This window comes from Rhineura floridana, chromosome 22 (genome assembly GCF_030035675.1).
Source record: "Rhineura floridana isolate rRhiFlo1 chromosome 22, rRhiFlo1.hap2, whole genome shotgun sequence".
Lineage (NCBI taxonomy): Eukaryota > Metazoa > Chordata > Lepidosauria > Squamata > Rhineuridae > Rhineura > Rhineura floridana.
Genome location: NC_084501.1, coordinates 20348957 through 20368814, shown reverse-complemented (window position 1 = coordinate 20368814; position 19858 = coordinate 20348957). Strand labels below are relative to the sequence as shown.

Below are 19858 nucleotides of genomic sequence, written 5' to 3'. Positions count from 1 at the left end.
CTGAAACAATGAACAGAACACACACAAAAACCTTGCATCCCCAAAGACAGCTAGCTTTGTCTGTGCCTGCTTGCATTCTTTGAAATCATACACATTATGCGCACACGTACACACCCTCCTCGCCTTCCCACTCAGTCGGGGTGCAAGTGCGAGAACTAATTAAAGAGGATGGTGATTTGAACCTGACATTTCAGCCCAGCTCTGCTCCAGTGAGAGGCCTGCATTTGCGTGCTGCATCTTGACCTAGGCAATAATGCAAAGCAGGTTTCCCCCTCCCACCTTCCCCAAACAGCTGCTTCAGAGCGTATTTCCACAGATACAAGCAGGCAGGTCAACTCAAAACACAAGCTTTGTACCAGAGTCACATACCAGGACCACAAAGGCAGCTTAAGGAGAAGAGGCAGCAAGATAAGAGCAGTTGTGGGGGGGGGAAGAGAAAGTGAGCTCCCATGCCAAAAGAAGAGGAGGCTCAGCTGGGATGCCCAGGGTCATAGGATGGGGAGCAGAAGCAGCAGGGCGGGGGTGTCAAGGGGGGGGGGAATGGCAGCAAGGGACAGCCCCTTCCCCCTTGTGCACAACCAGGAGACTTCACAGCAGGGGGTGGCCACCCCCTTCTGGCCCAAGGGCCACCCCACACTGTCTCATGTATCAGACACATGCCACTGGACAACCACACACACCTCACCAGCACTTCAGCATCACAGCTGCATCCACACCAGACATTTAAGCACATGCAAATCACATGACTCCCCCCCAAAGAATCCTGGGAGCTACACCTCCCAGCACCATTAAACTACAGTTCCCAGGATTCTTTCTGTGAGTGTGCAGGGGGGGATGTGCTTCCAATGTATGGTGTGCCTGCAGCCCATGTCTACTTCACACACACCCTTTTGTTTTTGCTATCACAGCCAAAATCAGTGGAGTCTTAGTGGATCAATGGGTGAGGGGCTAAGAGCAGGCACCCAGAGTGGGGGCGGGGGGCAGGTAGCCATCTCTGCCCCCGTGAATTCTCCACCACCACAATAACTGCACTGCTGCCGCCGCCGCCGCCGCTGCCTCCACAGCCCTTTTCTGGAACCCTCTCTTTAGGGCAGCCAGCATGGCCAATGGTCAGGGTGATGCGGGGGCCAGAGATGTTGCCCAGCCCCGACCTAGGCTCTGCAGCAAGGGTCGCCATCCCAATGCCCTCCAGATGTTGCTAAACTCCACGCCCAGCAGCCCATGTGGCTGATGCCCCATGATGGATGGTGGCCATGATAGGAATAGTAGTCCAGCAACATCTGGAGGCTACAGAGGTACCCTGCTTGTGCTACAGGAATCAGTTAAGACCTTTACATGACTGTGTTACTGTCTGCAGTGTTTCCAGACTCCTGTGGGGTCATATATTGGGGGGGGGGAGTGGGACACACGCCTCGTCAATGGCTTTTCTTTTCTTTTCTGAAGTTTTTATTCTGCTTTTCCAATATTTTAACTGGCACTACAAGACCATTTCTAGAGGGCATCCCTTGTGCTAGTATCTTGCAGCAATGGCAGCTCAAAAACAACAAATTTATTATGGCATAATCAGCTTTTGTGGGCTACAGATGCATTGGAGTGAGATCCTCAGCTGTCAGGTGGTGTTATTTCATTTGTGAAGATTTATAAACTGCTTAATACAAAACGTTACAAGTGGTGTGTACAAAAATTTAAGACATACAAAATATATCAAACAAAACCATGAAAATACCATTCATACATGGGGGGGGGGGTTGTCATAAAATGCAGGAAAGGATAGTCTGTGATAATTACATCATTGACAGAGGAAATTCACACAAAAAACTCCAGACATGTTGTTAATACTGTTCACAATTCCCACCATCACGACCAGAGTCCGTATGCACTGGAGTGCCCTCTGCTGTTAAAATCTGACCAGTGCAGGTGTCTTTAACCCCCAAAAGACCACAGTGACCTCTTATGCTGAACCTCCTGACCTCTTTGAATCCCCCCCAACAAACCTCAGCCTAAAGATCTGTCCTTGTCCTGGAGTGACCCCTGCTGGCCAGCTGTGCTCACTGCAGCATCTGGAATGACTTTGCCTCCCCTGAAGGTGCATCTCCCCTTGTCCTCCGCTGCCCTGCTTGGGAGGATGTGGCTCACTGCGCTCCGCCTCACCGGCCCTTGCTCTCCTGTCTACACAGTGGCAGGGGGAGGCAGGTGCATCGTATCACCTCATGTCACAAGGGAAGGGCCGTGGGTAGCTCAGTGGCAGAGCACCTGTTTTGCAGGCAGAAGCTCCCAGGTTCAGTCCCCAGCACCTGCAGGACCCTGGAGGGCTGCTGCCCGTCAGCATAGACAGTACTGAGCTAGGTGGGCCACATTGGTCCGAGCCACTGGCTCTGGCCCACGGCTGCACTAGTCAAACGCAGAGAGGCCACTGAACTCTTCCGCACAATCCTGCCTGCAACCCTGCAAGGCAGGCAAGCGCAGTTCTCTCAAACTGGCTGGGAGAGAGGGCAGGAGGGGGGCTGCTCCAGAGTCATTTCCTGAAATCCTAGAAAGCGGTGGAATCCGAATCCAGAATTCCTTGGGAATCGCATCTGGATCTCAAAGCCACTTCGCTAGACCAACATTTACATGCTTGACATTTTAACTTGAACCAAGTTGAGCAAAATCACAAGAACATAGTTATTTCTATGTATGATTAAAAACTTACAATCAACCAGGAACCCACTTGAGGCTTTTCTTGTCATGAACCCCTAGAAGTGGGTGGGACATTCCAGTCCCCCAGTAGGACAGAAAGGGCTGGGAAAGTAAATCCTCCCCACAAAAAAACAGACACATACACACAGAGGATAAACAAAAACAAGTGGGCCCATTGCAGCCTGTCAGATTAAAACACAAGTAACAGGGATGGGCAGAGAATGGCGTGCTGTGCTGGAGCGGGGGAGGGATGTGGCCTACCAAAAGGGGATCCCTGCCTAGCTGAAACAGGAAGGAAGACGTTTCGTACTGGATTCCTTTTGTGGCACACGCACACACAGACGTGTGCCCTTCCTGGCCACGTCACAGTGACTGTGGGCTGGTCAGCAAAGGCTAGAACACACTGGGGGGCAGCCTCCTTCCTCTGGACCCTTCCGCTTCCGTGTCTTCAGACCAGCCCGATTCTGTTTTTTGCTGTTCAGGCAAGCAAAAGACTTTGTGGAAGGATCTCCATGCAGAACTGAGCTGCCGCACCTGCTCTCCTCCTGGGTCAGTGGATGGTGGGCGGGTGGGAATGGGGCACGTCCCCAGGCAACGACACTGCTTGGCCCCAGTTCAGGAGCAGCTGCTTCTTCGCCTCCGGAACAGAGTCACGGGGCTGCTGGCCTCCCCCTCCTGATCGCTCTCGCAGCCGCGCTGGGTGGGGGCAGGAAAAGGGCAGAATGAAGGAGAGGAGAGCAAAAGGGGCGGGCAGGGGCCAGAGGGAGGGGAGGTCTCCAGGACTGGCCCTCTGCTTTCCAGCAGGACTTGAGGTAGAGGGTGAGAAGAGCATTTCTCTGGGAAGAGGCACTCACCAGACTCTCCTCCTCTTTCTTCTGCTGGCAAAGGAGGCCCATCCGGCACAGCCGATTGCACGCCGACACCATGTTGTAGGAGAGCTGCAGGGGAAAGCAGAGAGGTGGTGGGCACATAGGACACACATGTGCTGCCTGCCTTCCACGGGAATAAGTGATGCACCTCCCCCACAACCTATCAGTGGTTTGGCATTTTTAAAATGTTTTGTAACTCATTTCAAGAAATGTTTTTGCAGAAAGGGATAAAGGAGTGCAAGTGTGCCAGCACTTGCCCTTGCGGACTGTCTCCGGTTGTACATCACGACAAACGCCCTCCCTGTTGCCTTTAGGGGACCGTTGACGACCTGCTTCTTGCAACAAGACTTCTAAGAGGAGAGAGTTACCCCAATCAGGGTTTGTGTGTGTGTTGGACTGTCCAAGTCGCTCCCGACTTATGGCTGCCCTTCGAATAAGGTTTTCATGGTAATCGATATTCAGAGGGGGTTTCCCATTGCCTCCCTCTGAGGCTGAGAGGCAGTGACTAGCCCAAGGTCACCCAGTGAGCTTCATGGCTGTGTGGGGATTTGAACCCTGGTCTTCCAGGTCGCAGTCCAACACCTTAACCACTACGCCACACTGGCTCTCAATCAGGGTCTCTACTGCATGTGAAATTGATTTTCTATAAATATGCAGTTATTGTTGTTGTTTTTTGGTTGTTTTGTATAAATGCGGCAGCCAGACTGCTAACAAGAACTAAGCGGTCTGAGCATATAACACCTGTGCTGGCTCGCCTGCACTGGCATCCAATACGCTTCCGGGCCAGATTCAAAGTGTTGGTGTTAACCTATAAAGCCTTACATGGCGCGGGACCACGATATCTGTCGGAACGCCTCTCCTGATATGAACCGGCTCGTACACTACGGTCTACTACGAAGGCCCTCCTCCGGGTCCCGACGCATAGGGAGGCCCGGAGGGTGGTGACGAGATCTAGGGCCTTCTCAGCGGCGGCCCCCGAATTGTGGAACAGTCTCCCCGAGGAGGTACGCTTGGCGCCGACACTATCATCTTTTCGGCGCCAAGTTAAAACCTTTCTCTTCTCTGAGGCATTTTAATCTTAGTTAAATGTTTGTAACTTGGTTGTAGATTGTGTAGTTTTTATATGCTTGTTGTATCAGATTCTGTAATTTTATTGTATTTTATGTTAATCGCCCAGAGAGCTATTGCTAGTCGGGCGGTATATAAGTTTAAGAAATAAATAGAAATAAATAATAAATATTTGGTTTTTAGTTTTTGTTTTTATGTATGTAATTGCTTTATATAAGTTTTTATTGCATATTGAGATGCCTCATAGGAAGTGATTCAAAAGGAAGCAATGATTATTTGTTCATTTATTTATTAACAGCAGCAGCAGCAGCATTGCCAAGGTGCATAGCTTTTTTATTGGCTGGCTCAGGGGATGCCAGGGCAGGGGGTCTTACTCAATTTACCTTCCACTTCCGGCGAGCATTGAACCTGCGGAAATTCTTCATGTTGATAGAGGAACGGCTCCGGTTCACAGCCTGCTTCCGGGTCAGAGGCTGGAAGGGATGGGGGGGGAAGAGAAAAGAAACAAATGCCTGCAGCCACACCTAAAATTTCCCTGCCTCCCCCCTCCAGCATCAGTTCATGCTAGGAGCGGGGGGGGGGGGTGGCGAAGTGGCCAAGGAGGGTTTTTTAACAGAGAGGTTTTAAGGGCCTGAAACACTAGAGCAGATGTGGGGACCGTTGGCCCTCCAGATGTTGCTGAACTACAACTCCCATCATTCCTGGCCATTGCGTATGCATAATTCAACAACGTCTGGAGGGCCGAAGGTTCCCCACGCCTGCTCTAGGGAGCTGCTGCCAGTCAGTACAGGGACAGTACTGAGGCAGACGGGCCCAACGGCCTGACTTGGGATGAGGCGGCTTCTGGTGTGCCTGTGAAGCCAGCCGGCCCCTCCCCTCCCCTCCTCTCACCTTGATCCAGGGGTGGACGAGGCCCATGGCAGCCGTCATTCGGTTCCTGAAAAACAAAAACAAAACTGGATGTCCTCCCTTGCCCTCCTCTGTGGGCAGACCCATCATTGCCCCTCCTGAGGGGAAGCCGGGAGAAAGGGGAAGGGTCTCCAGGGTATTCCTTTAGGGACTCAGCCAAGGACGGGGCAGAATTTCAATTCAGCTCACATTGAAAGGCAAACCTGCCCCATTTGCACTTTCCAAAACAATAAGAGAACCGCAACACAGCCTTCCTCCCAATTTTGCAATGCATTTCTCCAGCCAGGTGATGTGTATAACAGTGTGTATACTGGGATAACGTGTCCAGAAAAATGTAATTGTTTATGAAAGCAACATACAAAAATGCAGTATTTTAGGCAAAATTGCATTGCAAAACTCTGTATATGTTAGGTAAAATTGCCTACAAACAGGTGCTTATTAAGAGAAGTTTCCACTAAAATGCTGATGAATTTTCATGAGCAACCTTTTTTAAAAAAATTGCAGATTGCTGCAGAAATGTGGAGAACTGAATTGAAAACTGGAAAAAGGAGAAAGGGAAAGAACCAAAACGGACAGATTCACCCCTCCCACTTCACAACACACACCCCATCAGCGCAGGCCAAGGCAGGCCACGTCGCACAGCCTCCTCCTTTTTCAGACCTCTCTCTCTCTCTCTGGCCACTGTAAAGGGAAAGATGCCCCCACCCCACCCTGCATGTACAGCTTAAAAAATACAGCGCTCTGCTCCGTCACCCAGCACCTTTCAGGCATAACAGGATGAGTCCCAGCAAAGGAGGCGGCCAATTAGGCGGCTGGTTGCAAGGCTTTATTTTTTGTACTGAATGATGTATTCAGATTTGTTTTAAATTTGTAGCCCGCTCTGGAATTCCATTTGCAACAAAAGGCAAGAAAGCAGTGTTTTGAATAAAACTAAGTATTGGGTCCTACCTATAGTAGACCCACTGAAATTAATCAACATGACTAACAGGTCCATTTGTTTCAGTGGGTCTACTCTGAGTAGGACTTACCTGGATGCCACCCATTGTTCCCACTTCACAAGTGGACGGCTGAGGCCAAGATGGCAATTCCTCACCACCACCACCCCACAGGCCCAGCCACTGCTACTGACACCAGGGGAGGGGGGGGGACGGTGTCGCATGGTGGGACATTACCCTGGCTCCTTCACCAGAAGCTGACGGATGAAGTCCTTGGCCATCTTGGAGGTTTGGCTGAAATACTTGTCCTCAAACTCATAGGTGCCAGAGACGACGTTGGTGAGGGTCTCTGTGTCCGTCTCCCCCTGGAATGGGGACATGCCACTCAGCCTGCAGCAGCCAGCAGCAAGGGCCAGGGGAGGAAAAATATTAAAAGTTCCAGCAGGAATCAAGCAGGCGTTATTCAGAGCGGACCAGGGGGGGCAGCAGGGGGTGTGTAGTTGTACGCACATGCAACCATTTTTAGTTTATTTTGAAACCTTGAATTCTTCCAAGGAGTTTGCACGTACTGAAGGAGCCACTTGCAAACTGAACACCCCCAGTCACACACTATGAAGAATGGGTAACGAGAACAAATGGGGGGGGGAGTCTTAGGGTTAGCTGTTAGGCAGCTCTAGATCTCATTTCCATCTCTGTCCCAATAGCATTGGCACTTTACAGAACGGAAGAGGCATTTAGGAAGAGAACACTCCCTTCCTTACTATATATATCTCACCCAGTCTATAGGCCACCTTTCATGAGGCTGTAATTATAGGCCAGTTTCTAATAAAGATCTGAAAATCACAGTGCAATAAAAACGTGTCACATGATACAAATAGATAAACCCCAGTGCATAAAAGCATTACCCATAGAGAGCAGAAAGGAAGAACGTGAGACCAGATCCTGAAATCAAACAATTCTGTTCATCCAAAGACCTGAGACAACAGGTGGGTCTTAAACCAAACTCTGGAAACTCATTAATGTTCTGGCAGCCTGAGCCTCCACAGATGGGCTGTCTGCCCACGTCGCTTCATAGTGGGCCTTACCTGCTGGTAGGACAGTGAGCAGCCCACCCACGCCCACACCCAAGGCCCGGTCTCGTCTGTAAAGGGAAAGGTACTGCAACAAGCACCCGGGTCCCAAGTCATTCTGGGCTTTCAAAGTCAAAACCAAGACCTAAACTGGGGCTGACAACATAATGGCAGATCCTGGAGAACCTTTTGCAGCGCAAGGTCGCATTCCCATCCAGACAACCTTCCGAGGCCTGCATGCCAGAGGGGGGGGGAGAGGCAAAAATGGGTGGAGCAGTGGATGTAACAGACACACACACACACACACCCTCTACCCTCCACCTGGCCAGCAAGAGGCACAATCCGAAATCAAGGACACGTTTCCACCCAGGCAGAAAACGCTCCAGGAGAATGCAGCTGGGGGGGTGGCCTGTGGAGAGAGAGAGCCAGATAGGGAGGTCTGGAGGGCCACATTTGGCCCCCAGACCTAAGGTTCCCCACCCCTGCTGGGAAGGAGCCCCTGTCAACACTCCAGTAGCAGCAGCACCAGTATTCTGCACGAGGAGCAGCTCAAGCGAAGCCCCACGAAGAGCTACAAGAATTACAGTAATCAAGATCCAAGGCTACCAGGCATGTAGTTCCTGGTGTGGCTATCCCTTGGCAGGCATATTTGTCATTGTTTTAAAATGAATTGGTCTTTCGTTTTATTTTTTCCTCCTTTGTGGACAAAATGAGTTTTAAAGTCTCACCAAAAATCCTTCCTGAGCATAAATAATTCTGAGGCTTTGATGGACCCACCGTCAGCATACCCCACACCAACCCCAACTATAAAGAGGCTCTGGCTACTTACAAGATGTAGGTAATCACACCAATGCTCCTAGGAGAAAATGGGGGGGGGGAGAGAGTAATTGAAGGTGAGAAGCTGAAGGGAGCATCCAAGTACGTTCCTTGCTTGGACATCCAAGGACTGTGTGGGCACCCAGAACCCAAGGACATCCCTGCCCCCTCCAGGGAGAGGAACCTTCTCAAGGAGGAGTGTTGCGAACGGAAGAACATGGCAACCGGGGGGGAGGTCCCTTCATACTTTATAGGTAAAATGCACACCCAACATAGACTTTAGCTTGTCTGCAATCATTTCTCCACTGTTTTGAAGGACCGAACACCCAGAGAGAGAGAGACCACTCCCCCCTCACCCTGCCCCGAAGGGCTGGTGCTCTGCCAAGACCGTGCTGGATGTCGACACAGAGCAACAGAGAGATGAGGCCACTGCCTTCTCTTACCACATGTCCGTTGCTGAGCTCAGAGCCTCATAGTTGATCACTTCAGGAGCTGAGGAAGAAGACATGGGGAAGACGGCATCAGCGCTGGGAGGGGGGGTCTTTGTGGGAACAGAAAAGGTGCCTGTGGGAGGATCCCCATTTCAGCAAAGGACACGATTCACCTCACCAGCCTCCCAGCCCCAAACATCCACAGTCTTGGTGGTGCCTCACCTCCTCCTCCTCCATTTATTATTATTATTATTAAAAGATGCATTTCTTAATCCAGCCTTCCTTCCCCAACCTGGTGCACTCCAGACATTGCTGGGCTCCAGTTCCCATCAGCAGCACCAGCATCGTCCCCCATCGTTGGCCATGTTGGATGCTGGCAGTGGAAGACCAACAATCATCTGGAGGGCACCACGTTGCCTGCTCAGTTCTGCTCAGAGTAGACCCACTGAAATTAAGCTAGTCATGTTGCACGGGCTTGTGTGTGAAGGTGTCCATATTGTACTGCATTTTTACTTATGCTTTTAAAGATGTTGTAACAGGCAACTAACAAGTTTAACCACAACAATGTTTTCTTCCCTCCCGCCGCTGCCCCCAGTCCCACTTTCAGCCAAGACACAGAGCAGTTGCTACGTTCTAGGTCTGGGTCATTCCTCCCCTGGCCTCCAGGAGAGAAGAGGGACCAGATGGCTCTGCACTTACCAATATACTGTGGAGTGCCACACAGACTTTTGAAGGTCACACCTTCCTCAAGCTTCTGCGCTAGGCCAAAATCAATGATCTTGATCAGGGGGTTTGGAGTGCCCTTCTGAGACAGCATGATGTTCTCTGGCTGCAGAAAACACGAGAGACTCAAATGGTACTAATATGTACTCACAGGAGGCTTCTGTGTCGCTCAAAAGCTCACATCCAACATTTCAAGGAGTTGCTTCTCAGCTGAGAAGGGGGGCACCTTTGCCCCAAGAGGACTCCAGCGTTCTCAACATGGCAAGCCAGGAAGATCCACATGTCTGCAGTGGAGGCACAGATAGCGTGAACACTGCAGGCCTGATCCCCAAAACTGGAGATCTTAAAAACGACCTGCCTTGGTCATGCTGGGAACGAACACAGCTCTGAAACGGCTCTTATGTTCAACCACACATAATGCTAATCCATGGTTTGTTTAACCATGTTTGTTTAACCTTGCTTTAGGCCTCTGCAACCTGGGGAGCATCTAGGGTGGGATGACCAAACAAACCATGGTTAAGGAAGTATGCTGGATTTGTAAGTCAACAACAAATCATGGCTTCAGATGGTGGTTTGTTGGCAGTAAACAAACCACAGTTAAGCTGCTGGGCAGGGTTTACACGTAACGCTAAGTTTTAGGGCTTTAGGCTTAATGGCTAAGCTATGGTTTAATAAACCATAATAAACCATGGCTTAGCATTAGTATGCATTGCTTAGGATTTTGTGTGAACCATAAGCCATAAATAGGAAGCTGCCTTACACTGAGTCAGGCCATTGGCCCCTTCCAGCCCAGTCTTTATTATCGGACTTATATCCCGCCCTTCCTCCAGCAGGAGCCCAGTATTGTCCACACTGACTGGAAGCTTCTCTGCAGGGTTTCAGACAGGAGTCTTTTCCCCAGCCTTACCCAAGAATGCTGTGGGGGGACTGAACTGGGACCTTCTGCACCCAAAGCAAGACTAAGTATGAAGATGAAATCAACCATCGTACTGAGAAGGAGAATGATTTTGTCCTTTTGAAGAAGGATGTGGATGAGGCCTACATGAACAAGATTGAGCTGGAGTCCCGTCTGGAATGCCTGACTGACGAGATCAACTTCCTGAAGCAGCTGTATGATGAGGAGCTGCGTGCAACGCAGTCTCAGATCAATGACACTTCTGTGGTCTTGTCCATGGATAACAACCGCAGCCTGGACTTGGATGGCATCATTGCCGAGGTCAAAGCACAGTATGAAGACATTGCTGCCAAGAGCCGGGCTGAAGCAGACAGCATGTACCAGATCAAGGTGAGCCACCACCCCCTGCACACATGCACCTGGTTTACTACTGGGTGATGAGGGCTGGGCTGGGTTGGTGAGAGTCGCCACTCATTCTTTCGTTTTACATTTAAATAGTACATTTTAATGTGTACTATTAATATTTATTGATGTATTTTGCTGCTATTTTGATTATTTTTGTTTGATTCCATTGTATTATTGTATTTATATATTCTCTGATTGTTTTATTATTATGTACACCGCCCAGAGAGCCCTTGGGCTTAGGGCGGTATATAAATTAAATAAATAAATAAAATAAAATAAAAGCAGTTGCTCTACCCACTGAGCTACAGCTCTCAGGTCACCTGGCCCAGCTTCCTGCCTGTTTCCCACAGCGGCCAACCAGATCTCCCAACAACCTTCCCCTGTTGTTTACCCCAGCATCTCATCCTCAGAGGCAGACTGCCCCTGGACATGGAGGCTCCATTCAGCTTATCCTGCATCAAAGCGGTCCCACTACTGAGGCACCTGGCTGAACAACGTGAAAGAAGACGACTGGTCAAGACAGGCCTTTGGTCTGATTCAGCAGCCTGGCTCTCCTGATGGTGTCCTTGTACAAGTCATCCTGCCCCCCCCACCGCCCCATACAACAATGATCCCACCTCCCTGCTGGCCTTCACACAGACAGAGGGGGGCGGGCAAACCCAGAGACCACATACATCTCACTGACCAAACTGGTCAACCTCTGAAAGAGAAAACAGGCGGAAAACACCCCAAGGGCTGGCAAAACCCCACTGCAGACACACACACACCCCTCCAGTCCCTAGGGGGAAAGCCTTGCTGTGGGGTGGGTGGCTGGTTTGGGGGAACACTGCCCCTGAGCAGGAAGCGGGGGCAACACAACGCAAGCCGGAGTGCTGTCTACAGCAGTGTCCGGCAGAGGCACACAAGGCCTCCAGAGAGAAGCAAGAAGCCCCTCGCAGGGCTGGCGTACCTTGAGGTCAAAGTGGGCAATGTGGCAGGAATGCATGTAGGCCGCGCCCAGCAGGATCTGCTGCAAGAACTCAATGGCTTCCGCCTCTGTCAGGAGCTCCTTCTCAGCAATGAAGTCAAACAGCTCCCCACCGTGGATGCTGGAAAGAGGGAGATGGATTGGGGCAGCTGGTCTACTGCAGTCCTGGCGTGCAGGCCTCCTCCTGCCACCCTGCCCCACCTCTGGGCGATGGATATCGGGGAAGGGGACTTCGGTGTTACAAAATATTGTTTATTTTGGAACCTTCTAGGTTGGCATCAAAAGACCCTAGAATCCCCCCCTTTGCCTGACAATGACTTTAGAAGCTGCCTTCTACTGAGTCAGAACACTGGTCCACCTAGCTCAGTATTGTCGGCACTGACTGGCAATGGCTCTCTCAGGTTTCAGGAGGGGATGTTCAGCCCTCCCTGACGATGCCACCATGATTGAATCTGGACTTCTGCCAGCAAAACGGGGGCTCTGCCATGGACCTACAGCCCTTCCCCATGTGGTAGTGCCCCCAGTTCCGTGGCAGGCAGTTAGTAGTGGTTTGGGGACAGAGGTCTAATAAGAAGCTACATTTCTGCCCCTCCGGAGGGTCATGTTTCATGCTGGCTGCCAGCCTGTGTACCACAAGGCTCAGAGGTCCCCGTGCAAAGGTGGGGGGCTCTTCCAGCCTTCTGGGGGCCACATGCCAGGGGTGGGTGGGGGGGGCCAGATGCAATGGGGGGGCAATTGTGCCTTTACCCTGGAGGGCCACATTCCAGCCACACAAAACTCAAGACACCTCCACGGTCTTCACCTTCCTGGCTGTTTATGCCTTGTTAAAGGTCAGGCAATCACCCACCAAACATTTTTGCTGTGTCCTGGCTACCACAACATTACACATTTACGGTGAAGGGGTTTTCCATGAAATGAACCATAAGAACCTCTTGTGGCGCCTTAAAGACTAAGGCCTCCTCCAGGCGACCTGCTTATTGAGCATTCACCAGGCTGGATCCAAACAGAATAGACCCGTTGAAATTACTAGCCCTAAGTACCCCTACTCTGACTGAATTGCAGGGTTAAATCATTCTCTCATCCCACAATTCTCCCTACGTTACTTTCCAAACTGCAAAAAGTGGAGTAATGGCCACCAGCTTGGATGGCTTTAAAAGATTAGACAAATTCATGGAGGACAGGGCTATCAATGGCTACTAGCCACGATGGCTGTGCTCTGCCAGCCTAGTCAGAGGCAGCATGCTTCTGAAAACCAGTTGCCGGAAGCCTCAGGAGGGGAGAGTGTTCTTGCACTCGGGTCCTGCTTGCAGGCTTCCCCCAGGCACCTGGTTGGCCACTGTGAGAACAGGATGCTGGACTAGATGGGCCACTGGCCTGATCCAGCAGGGTCTTCTTATGTTCTTATGATTTACTGTGCAAGGGCAACAGACATCCTGGAGGAGCCCTAACAGATTGATGGTTGGAAGACACTTCCGTCAGGTGCACAGAGGTCTTCTTGAACTGGTGAGACTTTTAAGACACTCCACCGCATGACGCCTTGCTGCTGGTTTTGCTGCAACAGACTAAGACAGGGGACAGACCCCAAAAGCAGGTCCCACAGCTGGACCCCCCAATCAGCACCCAATGCCCCTCCTCCTCCTCCCACAGGGAACTCACAGCTCCAGGATCAGCACCACCTCGGCCTTGCCGGCAAAGATGTCGTGGAGGCGCATAATGTTGGGGTGCTGCAGCTGCTGCAGGATGGAGACCTCCCGCTCCACCTGCTCGCGGTCCAGGCCCAGGCGGCTTCCCTTGCGCCTCCTCACTTTCATGGACTTGGCAGCATAGAAGGTCCCCGTGTGGCGCTCCTGGCAGCGTCTGACCACGCCAAAGTGCCCACTGCAGGGTGGGGAGGGGGAAGCAACAGGAAGAGAGAGCGCTGCCTTAGACAGAGACAGACCACTGGGGTCCACCCTGCTCAGTACTGCCTACACTGGATGGCAGGGCCCTTGGGAGCCCTTCCCAGCTTGGCCTGGAGATCCAACTGGGGACTGAACATGAGATCCTGCGTGCAAAGGAGGCGGCCTGCCACTGAGCTACGTGGGGAGGGAGGAGGATAAAAATTCACCCCAGAAAAATTCATCACAGGATGCCGAGTGTGGAGACAGTGGACAGAGAGAGGATTTTGTCCCATTACACCAGCTGGGTGGGGGGTTCCTCCCCTGAAGACGACTGGTGGGAGATTCAGGGCAGGTTAATGGAGGGCCTACCTTCCCCCAGTGCTGAATTACAAAATGCATTGAGGGCACCTGGCTTAGGAGACTTTAAAACAAGAACAGGAAATAATGATGGGAGAGCAGAGGTCTGTCAATGGCTGCCAGCTATTAGTAATTATCATTATTTATTACACATTGCTGTGGAGCCTCCAGGTTCACAGGCAGCCTACCTCCAAATACCTGCTGCTGAGGGCCAAACAGTGAGAAAGGGCTCCTGCCTTCCTGCCCTGTTTGCAGAGATGTTCAACTGCCCTCTGTGGGCCTGACCCGGCAGGGCTCATCTGCCGCTCCCAGCAGTGGGGAGGCTTGGAAGCGCCCCCTGGCCAGAGAAACGAAGGCTCTTCTGCCCTCCTTCGCCCACCAGCTCCCAGGTTCCAGGGGCCTCACCTGCCCAGCTTCTCCAGCAGCTCATAAAGCTCATCCACGCTGCAGTGGCGGAACGTGGCTGCCATAGCTGAACCGAGCCGTGGCGCCTGGCGGTCTGCGCCCAGAAAAACCTCGTCGTCATCATCCAGGCCGCACGGCATTTCCTGCGGAGGACAGAGGCTGGGGATGGAGGGTGGCTCCCAATTATGGCACCACAACTGGGCCCTTCCTGCTCGTTGCTGCATGTCTCCATCATGGCAGCTGACAGACTTCCACCGACTGTGCAGATCTGCAAGGTGCCGTTTCCCCAAGCGCAGCTGGGCCAGAACATGGCAAGGCAGGCTGCCAGCCAGAGGGCAAAAGGCGCACTCTCAAAACATTCAGGCTGGTGGGAAACTGGGAGGTCTGGAACTTCACTACCCCCCCCCCACGCACACTGGATACACTGTACAGCCAGCCAGGTCCCTTTAAAGCTAAGCCAGCACATCTTGTGTTCCTTGAACAAGATGCAGAGGGAAACTGAGGCACAGCCTTCCTGGCTCGTAGGGACAGCCCTTGCCTTTGGAGTGGGGGCCGGTTAAAAGCAGCTGGGGGCTGGACCTTCATCTCAGCCTTTCCATCTTCCCTTGCAGTCTGCCAATTGTGGTGCAACTAGATGATTTTTGACCCTGGGTTTAATGGTATTTTGGGAGTCGCCCTCCCTCTTTAGACATCCATGTGCATTCATTTGGCTGTGAAGCACACAATCGTCTCTTCTTCCTCTCCACCCTTCCCACACCATTCCATGCCTTGCAACTGCAGCACCATCGACACCATACATTTAAAGCTCATTTTTTTCTCTCCCAAATAATCCTGGGAACTGCAGTTTACCCCTCACAGAGCTACAATTCCCAGGACCCTTAAAAAACCACCGTTCCCAGGACCCTTTGCAGAAGTCATCTGCTTTAAAAGTATGGCATGTACGCAGCCTGCTTCTACATTCCTGATCGGTTACAACAGCAACAACAGCAACAAAGAAAACCAGTTTGCTAACCCTGATTTTTTTAAAAAAGAAAAGCAGCTACATACTTTACACTCACTTAAATTATAGCAGCCTGGTTATGACAGGAATAAAATGGGGGCTGCCTCCTGCTAACCACATTTTAACTTGGGACTAGTTAGCAAGATTTTCTCGCAGGAAAGGACTGCATCTTTTTTAAATAATACTAATAAAATGACCACCTGAAAGCATCCACCTGCCCACCCAGACGCTAGTTATACAAACATGGTCAAAGTAGGGGGGGCATCAGAAAAGCGGAATGGGTCTCATCCCGCGCAGTCTGGCTTGCTGTGGCCGGCAGCGGGTCCCAGGCAGAACGGGGGGGGGGGAGATTTCCCATCACCAGCTGCCCCATACTGCTAGCTGGACCGGGCCCTTCAGAGCCCAGGAGAACTCCGGGGGGGGCCACACAGGACAAAGGGGGGTGGGAACAGCGGTAGAAGCATCTCACCGCAGCACCTCCGGTCGGGACCCCCGCCTCGTCCCCGGTGAGGGCCTCACCCCCTCCATCCTTGGCCATCAGCAGCTGCAAAGGAAAGGGAGAGGTCAGCTCCAGCAGGGAGGGCAGCCCATCTTCTTGCCAGCGGATGGGGGGAGAGCAAAGACAGGGAGATGCGCCGCTAAGACCCTCACTGGGGGGGGGGCTTTTGTGTCGGCCAGAACTAAGGCTCCTTTCCAGCCCCCCCATCCTTTTGGAGCCTCACACCCGCGCGCCCCCCACTCCCTGACGGGCTGCTCTGGCCACCATTCCACAGGAGGCGCCGCGGCGGGGGCTCTCAAGGCAAGCGCCCCGCCGCCAGCCAGATCCGCCACACACACACACAGCCCAACGGAGAGGGCGAGGCTCCCGCAGCAGGCCGACGCCACACGGCGGGCGGCCCAACTTCCTCGTGTGGGGGTCTCGTCTCTCCCTCTGCAGTCTAGGGGTCCGGGCGGAGAGGCGGGCTCCCGTTCCCCTCCCTCCCCCTCCCCGGGGCCCCGGCTGCCTCTGGACTCCCACCTTAAGGCGACCATGGCGAGGGGCCTGCTCGGCACTTCCTCCTCCTGCGCCTGCTCCTCCCGCCGCGCTCAGCAGCAGCAGCGTCGCCTCGCAGCAGAAGCTCCAGCGGCTCAGCCTCCGGCGGGCGGGAGCGGGAGGAGGAGCGCTCGGCTCACCTGGCCGAGGGCCGCGAGGAGGAGCTGGAGGGGAGGCCGAGCCGCTTTCCAGAGAAGCCCCCGAAGCTGCGCTGCTGCCGGGGAGCCCCCGCGTGGCTTCGGTGGCGGAGCCAGAAGGAAGAAGCGGCCCAGGACGGAGACAGGAGCCCCCCCCCCCGGCCTTTTGAACGGGGCCTTCGGGAGGAGCACGCGCATCCCGCCTGCAAGTTTCGGAGCAGACACGATCGCTTTGATTCCAGTTGTGCACGTCCTGCTGCTTCCCGCCGGAAAGTGGGAATGTTTGCGAGGGAGGGGGGGTTGCCCCACTTGTGTTGCGCCTCTCCACGTGACGCTAATGCAGGAACGGTGCGATAGGGAAACATCGCAGGACAACGAATAAAGCCGAATGATGTGTGGACAGACCCGTATAAATCCGCCATGAATGCACTATTCAGAATACACTCACCAATTATTATTTTTTTAAAAAAACAAGCCCTGTGGCACAAGGATGCGGAGCCAAGGCCACGTTCGCAGGGACAGGAATGTTGCTCTTGCAGACCTTCATGTTAATTTATTTCCCAAGACAAGAGTGATCCTTAATTCCTCTGAAATAGCCTTCTTGGCACTCAGTGCAAGGGGGAAGATGGTGGGAAGGAGCCCCCCATCCAAAGCCAGCCTGGAACTTTTTGGCATTTGCACCCCATCCCACACGGAAAGTCAAAAATCACGCACACTCTTTTTCAATTCTTCATCAGGATCAGAGGCAGCACGACTGAACAGCAGCCTGAGGGCAGCAGGGGGAGGAGGGGCTGTTGTGCTCCTGCCCCACTCCTGCGCTTTTCTGATTGGCCAGCTTGGCTGGGCTCTTGGTCCACCTAGCTCAGTGCTGTCCACACTGACTGGCAAGCGGCTCTCCAGGTTTTCAGATCCAGGTCTCTACCTACAGATGTCAGGGATTAAACCCGAGACCTTTGGCATGGGTTCTTCCCCTCAATTTAAAGTAAGACTCCAGTCCTCAAGGTTCTGAATAAAAGGAGCAGAGGAAGCCACCATATGTGCTGAGTTGGGCCCTTCATGTCCATCTAGCTCAGTACTGCCTGCACTGACTGGCAGGGGCTCTCCAGGGTCTCAGGCAAGAGTCCCCCCCCCAACCTGGAGAGGCCACTGGGGGACTGAGCCTGGGACCTCCTGCATGAGAAGCAGGTGCTCTCCAGGCCTTTCCCTTTTCCAGGAGTCCAAAAGGTGGTCCTTCTCAGGGTGAATTAATGGGGGGGGGATGCCAGGCAGACAGAAGGGGAAACCATTGCCAAGGCAACAGAGCGAGAGAAAAGAGCAAAACGGGGGGGGGGGGAGAGAGGCCTTGCAAATGTGGGTGGCTCCAGCCAGAGAGACATTTGTGAGTTAAAAGTACGCGCCATAAGTATGCCACACAAGAAAGATTAAATATTTTTGCTTTTCAGTGCGCTGACCTCTGAATAGCAACACTCCAGGCACATCAGGGTATCAGAACTGGGCAAATGCAAGACCAGCAGGACCAGTGGGTGCTTCTGGGAACTCCCGAAGAGGTGCCCAGTTCCCCGGCCAGAGGCTGCTGGTGGGAGGCTCCCGGGCCTCTTTCTACGGCGCTGGAAGCGGAGCAGCGCCGCATCCATCCCCGGCGGCCTCATTCCGTCAGGCCTGGGAGGGCGCATTCCTCTCCCAACCGGCGCCCGCCTGGCTGCTCTGCGCAGATGCTGCTGCTGCTGCTGCTGCTCCTGCGCTGGAGACTCGTCTGTTATGTCGTGTTCCGAGCGGGCCGCAGAAAACTCAGACAAGGAACAAATACCTTATTTGAGGCGGCGGCAGCAGCAGCAGGAGAGGTGGGAGGGAAATACGTTGCAATGGCCGGATTCCTGGCATGGCTGGAGAGAGTTTTGCACACACACACACACACACACACGGTTGCTTTTAGGAAGGGGATTTTGCACAAGGGGGCAAGAATGGGGGGCAGGGGTTAATCCCAGGCAAAGCAGCCCATCTCTGGGGACCACTGGGCAATGCCTCTTGGCCTGGGGGCTGCAGAAGGGAGGGACCCTCAACCCTGCCTGGAAAAGACCCGCAGGACTGTGCAGGGAGGCTGATCTCCGGAAGGCAGCCCACGCAGGACGCTGGGCAAGCAAGCTAACGAGCCATCTCCTGCCTGGGGCATTTTTGCAATTTGAGTCACGCCTGAACTCTCTGGAGCGCGCGGGGGGCTCCTTTGCCCCCATCCGCCCCTCGCGCACATTTCCTCCTGGTGCCCCAGCTGGGCTCTCCCTATGCCAGGGACGGGGAGGGGGTCGGGCCGGCCCTGCTGCTGGCGAGAGCGGGCGAGGCAGCCGCCACTGGAAACTTTGGATGCCGTGCAAGGGCAGCGCGGCCGCGATCCTGTGCAGACACCTGGGAGAAAGCCCCGTTGCACGGAGTGGCCCTTACTTCCGAGGAAGGTTTAAGGGTTGTCAGCCCATTGCCCCTGAAGTACTTCACCCTCGGGCTTTGCTGCTGGGGAGGCCAATAGGGGCGAGGGGGGGGGACTGTTTCAGCTCCCAAGAGAATGTGGCCGGCCTTCGGAGCCCTGCAGCTTGGCGCCGCGGTGGGGTGGGGTGCTCCAGTTGCTGCTCTGCCTCAGGCAGAGACTCTGGGCAGGAGGGGGGTCAGCAGTGCCCCCCCGCATCCACCCGTCGGGAATTCCTGGCTCCTTTTCCAAAAAGCCCGCGCCTGAAGCCCCCTCGGGGATCGGAGCCGGCAGCGGACCCTGGCTGTCCCGGGGGTGGGTGCGGTGGGGGCACCCTGCAAACGCCACGGCTCCCCCTCCCTCCGCCACCCGGAAACGCCAGCAAGGACCCCCCTCCGCGCGCCCTCGCTCACTCTCTCAGCCGTTCTTCCGACAGCCCTGTGAGGGAGGCCGGCGAGCCGCAAGGGTAGGCGAGGGGCGCTTCTGCTTCGGGACGGGAGGGGAATCCGCCTCGCACTGGAGCCAGCCCGAGCCGCCTCTCCTCTCGCTCCTCTGGGCCCTGCCGCGACGGCGTCGGGGCTCGGCTTGGCTCGCTCCGCGGAGGAGGATCCGCCCTGCCGGGCTCGGCCGGACAGCCGCCACTCGCCTCCAGCTCATGACGCCCCCTTCCCCGCCTACCCTCCTTGGGGGCTTCTGCTGCGCGCGGAGGAAGCTCCCGCGGAGGGGCGCACCTGGCGATCGGGAGGCTGACCCCCACATCGCCCCCCAGCAGCCTTTCCGGAGTGTCCCTGCGCAACATCTTCTAAAGCCCCGCCCGGCCTCTT

The 19858-nt window shown here is 53.9% G+C and overlaps 1 protein-coding gene across 4 annotated transcripts; it reads right to left on the bottom strand.

Annotated features, from left to right (window-relative positions):
• Positions 1-1534: 1534 nt before the first annotated feature.
• LOC133374586 (death-associated protein kinase 2-like) lies at positions 1535-19683 on the bottom strand. 4 transcript variants are annotated; one of them, XM_061605626.1, is made up of 13 exons: positions 19448-19683; positions 15879-15953; positions 14410-14552; positions 13424-13645; positions 11750-11888; positions 9477-9606; positions 8790-8838; positions 8360-8386; positions 6698-6850; positions 5508-5553; positions 5000-5089; positions 3534-3617; positions 1535-3375 (listed from the first exon to the last, which is right to left on the bottom strand). In XM_061605626.1, the coding sequence occupies exons 2-13, from the start codon at positions 15945-15947 to the stop codon at positions 3295-3297; spliced, it is 1233 nt and encodes a 410-aa protein (XP_061461610.1). In that variant the 5' UTR covers positions 15948-15953; positions 19448-19683; the 3' UTR covers positions 1535-3294. The 4 variants fall into 4 exon arrangements, with proteins under 4 accessions (XP_061461610.1, XP_061461613.1, XP_061461612.1 ...); XM_061605629.1 differs by lacking the exon at positions 19448-19683 and adding an exon at positions 16428-16912; XM_061605628.1 differs by lacking the exon at positions 15879-15953.
• Positions 19684-19858: the final 175 nt, after the last annotated feature.

Bases quoted from the DNA above. Each gene is read 5' to 3' on its own strand.
- LOC133374586 (XM_061605626.1), bottom strand. From the start codon at position 15,947: ATGGCCAAGGATGGAGGGGGTGAGGCCCTCACCGGGGACGAGGCGGGG. The intron at 14,553-15,878 runs GTGAGATGCTTC...TGTCCTCCGCAG, and splicing joins TCCCGACCGGAGGTGCTGCG to GAAATGCCGTGCGGCCTGGA. The intron at 9,607-11,749 runs GTACGCCAGCCC...TGTTTTCTGCAG, and splicing joins TTGCCCACTTTGACCTCAAG to CCAGAGAACATCATGCTGTC.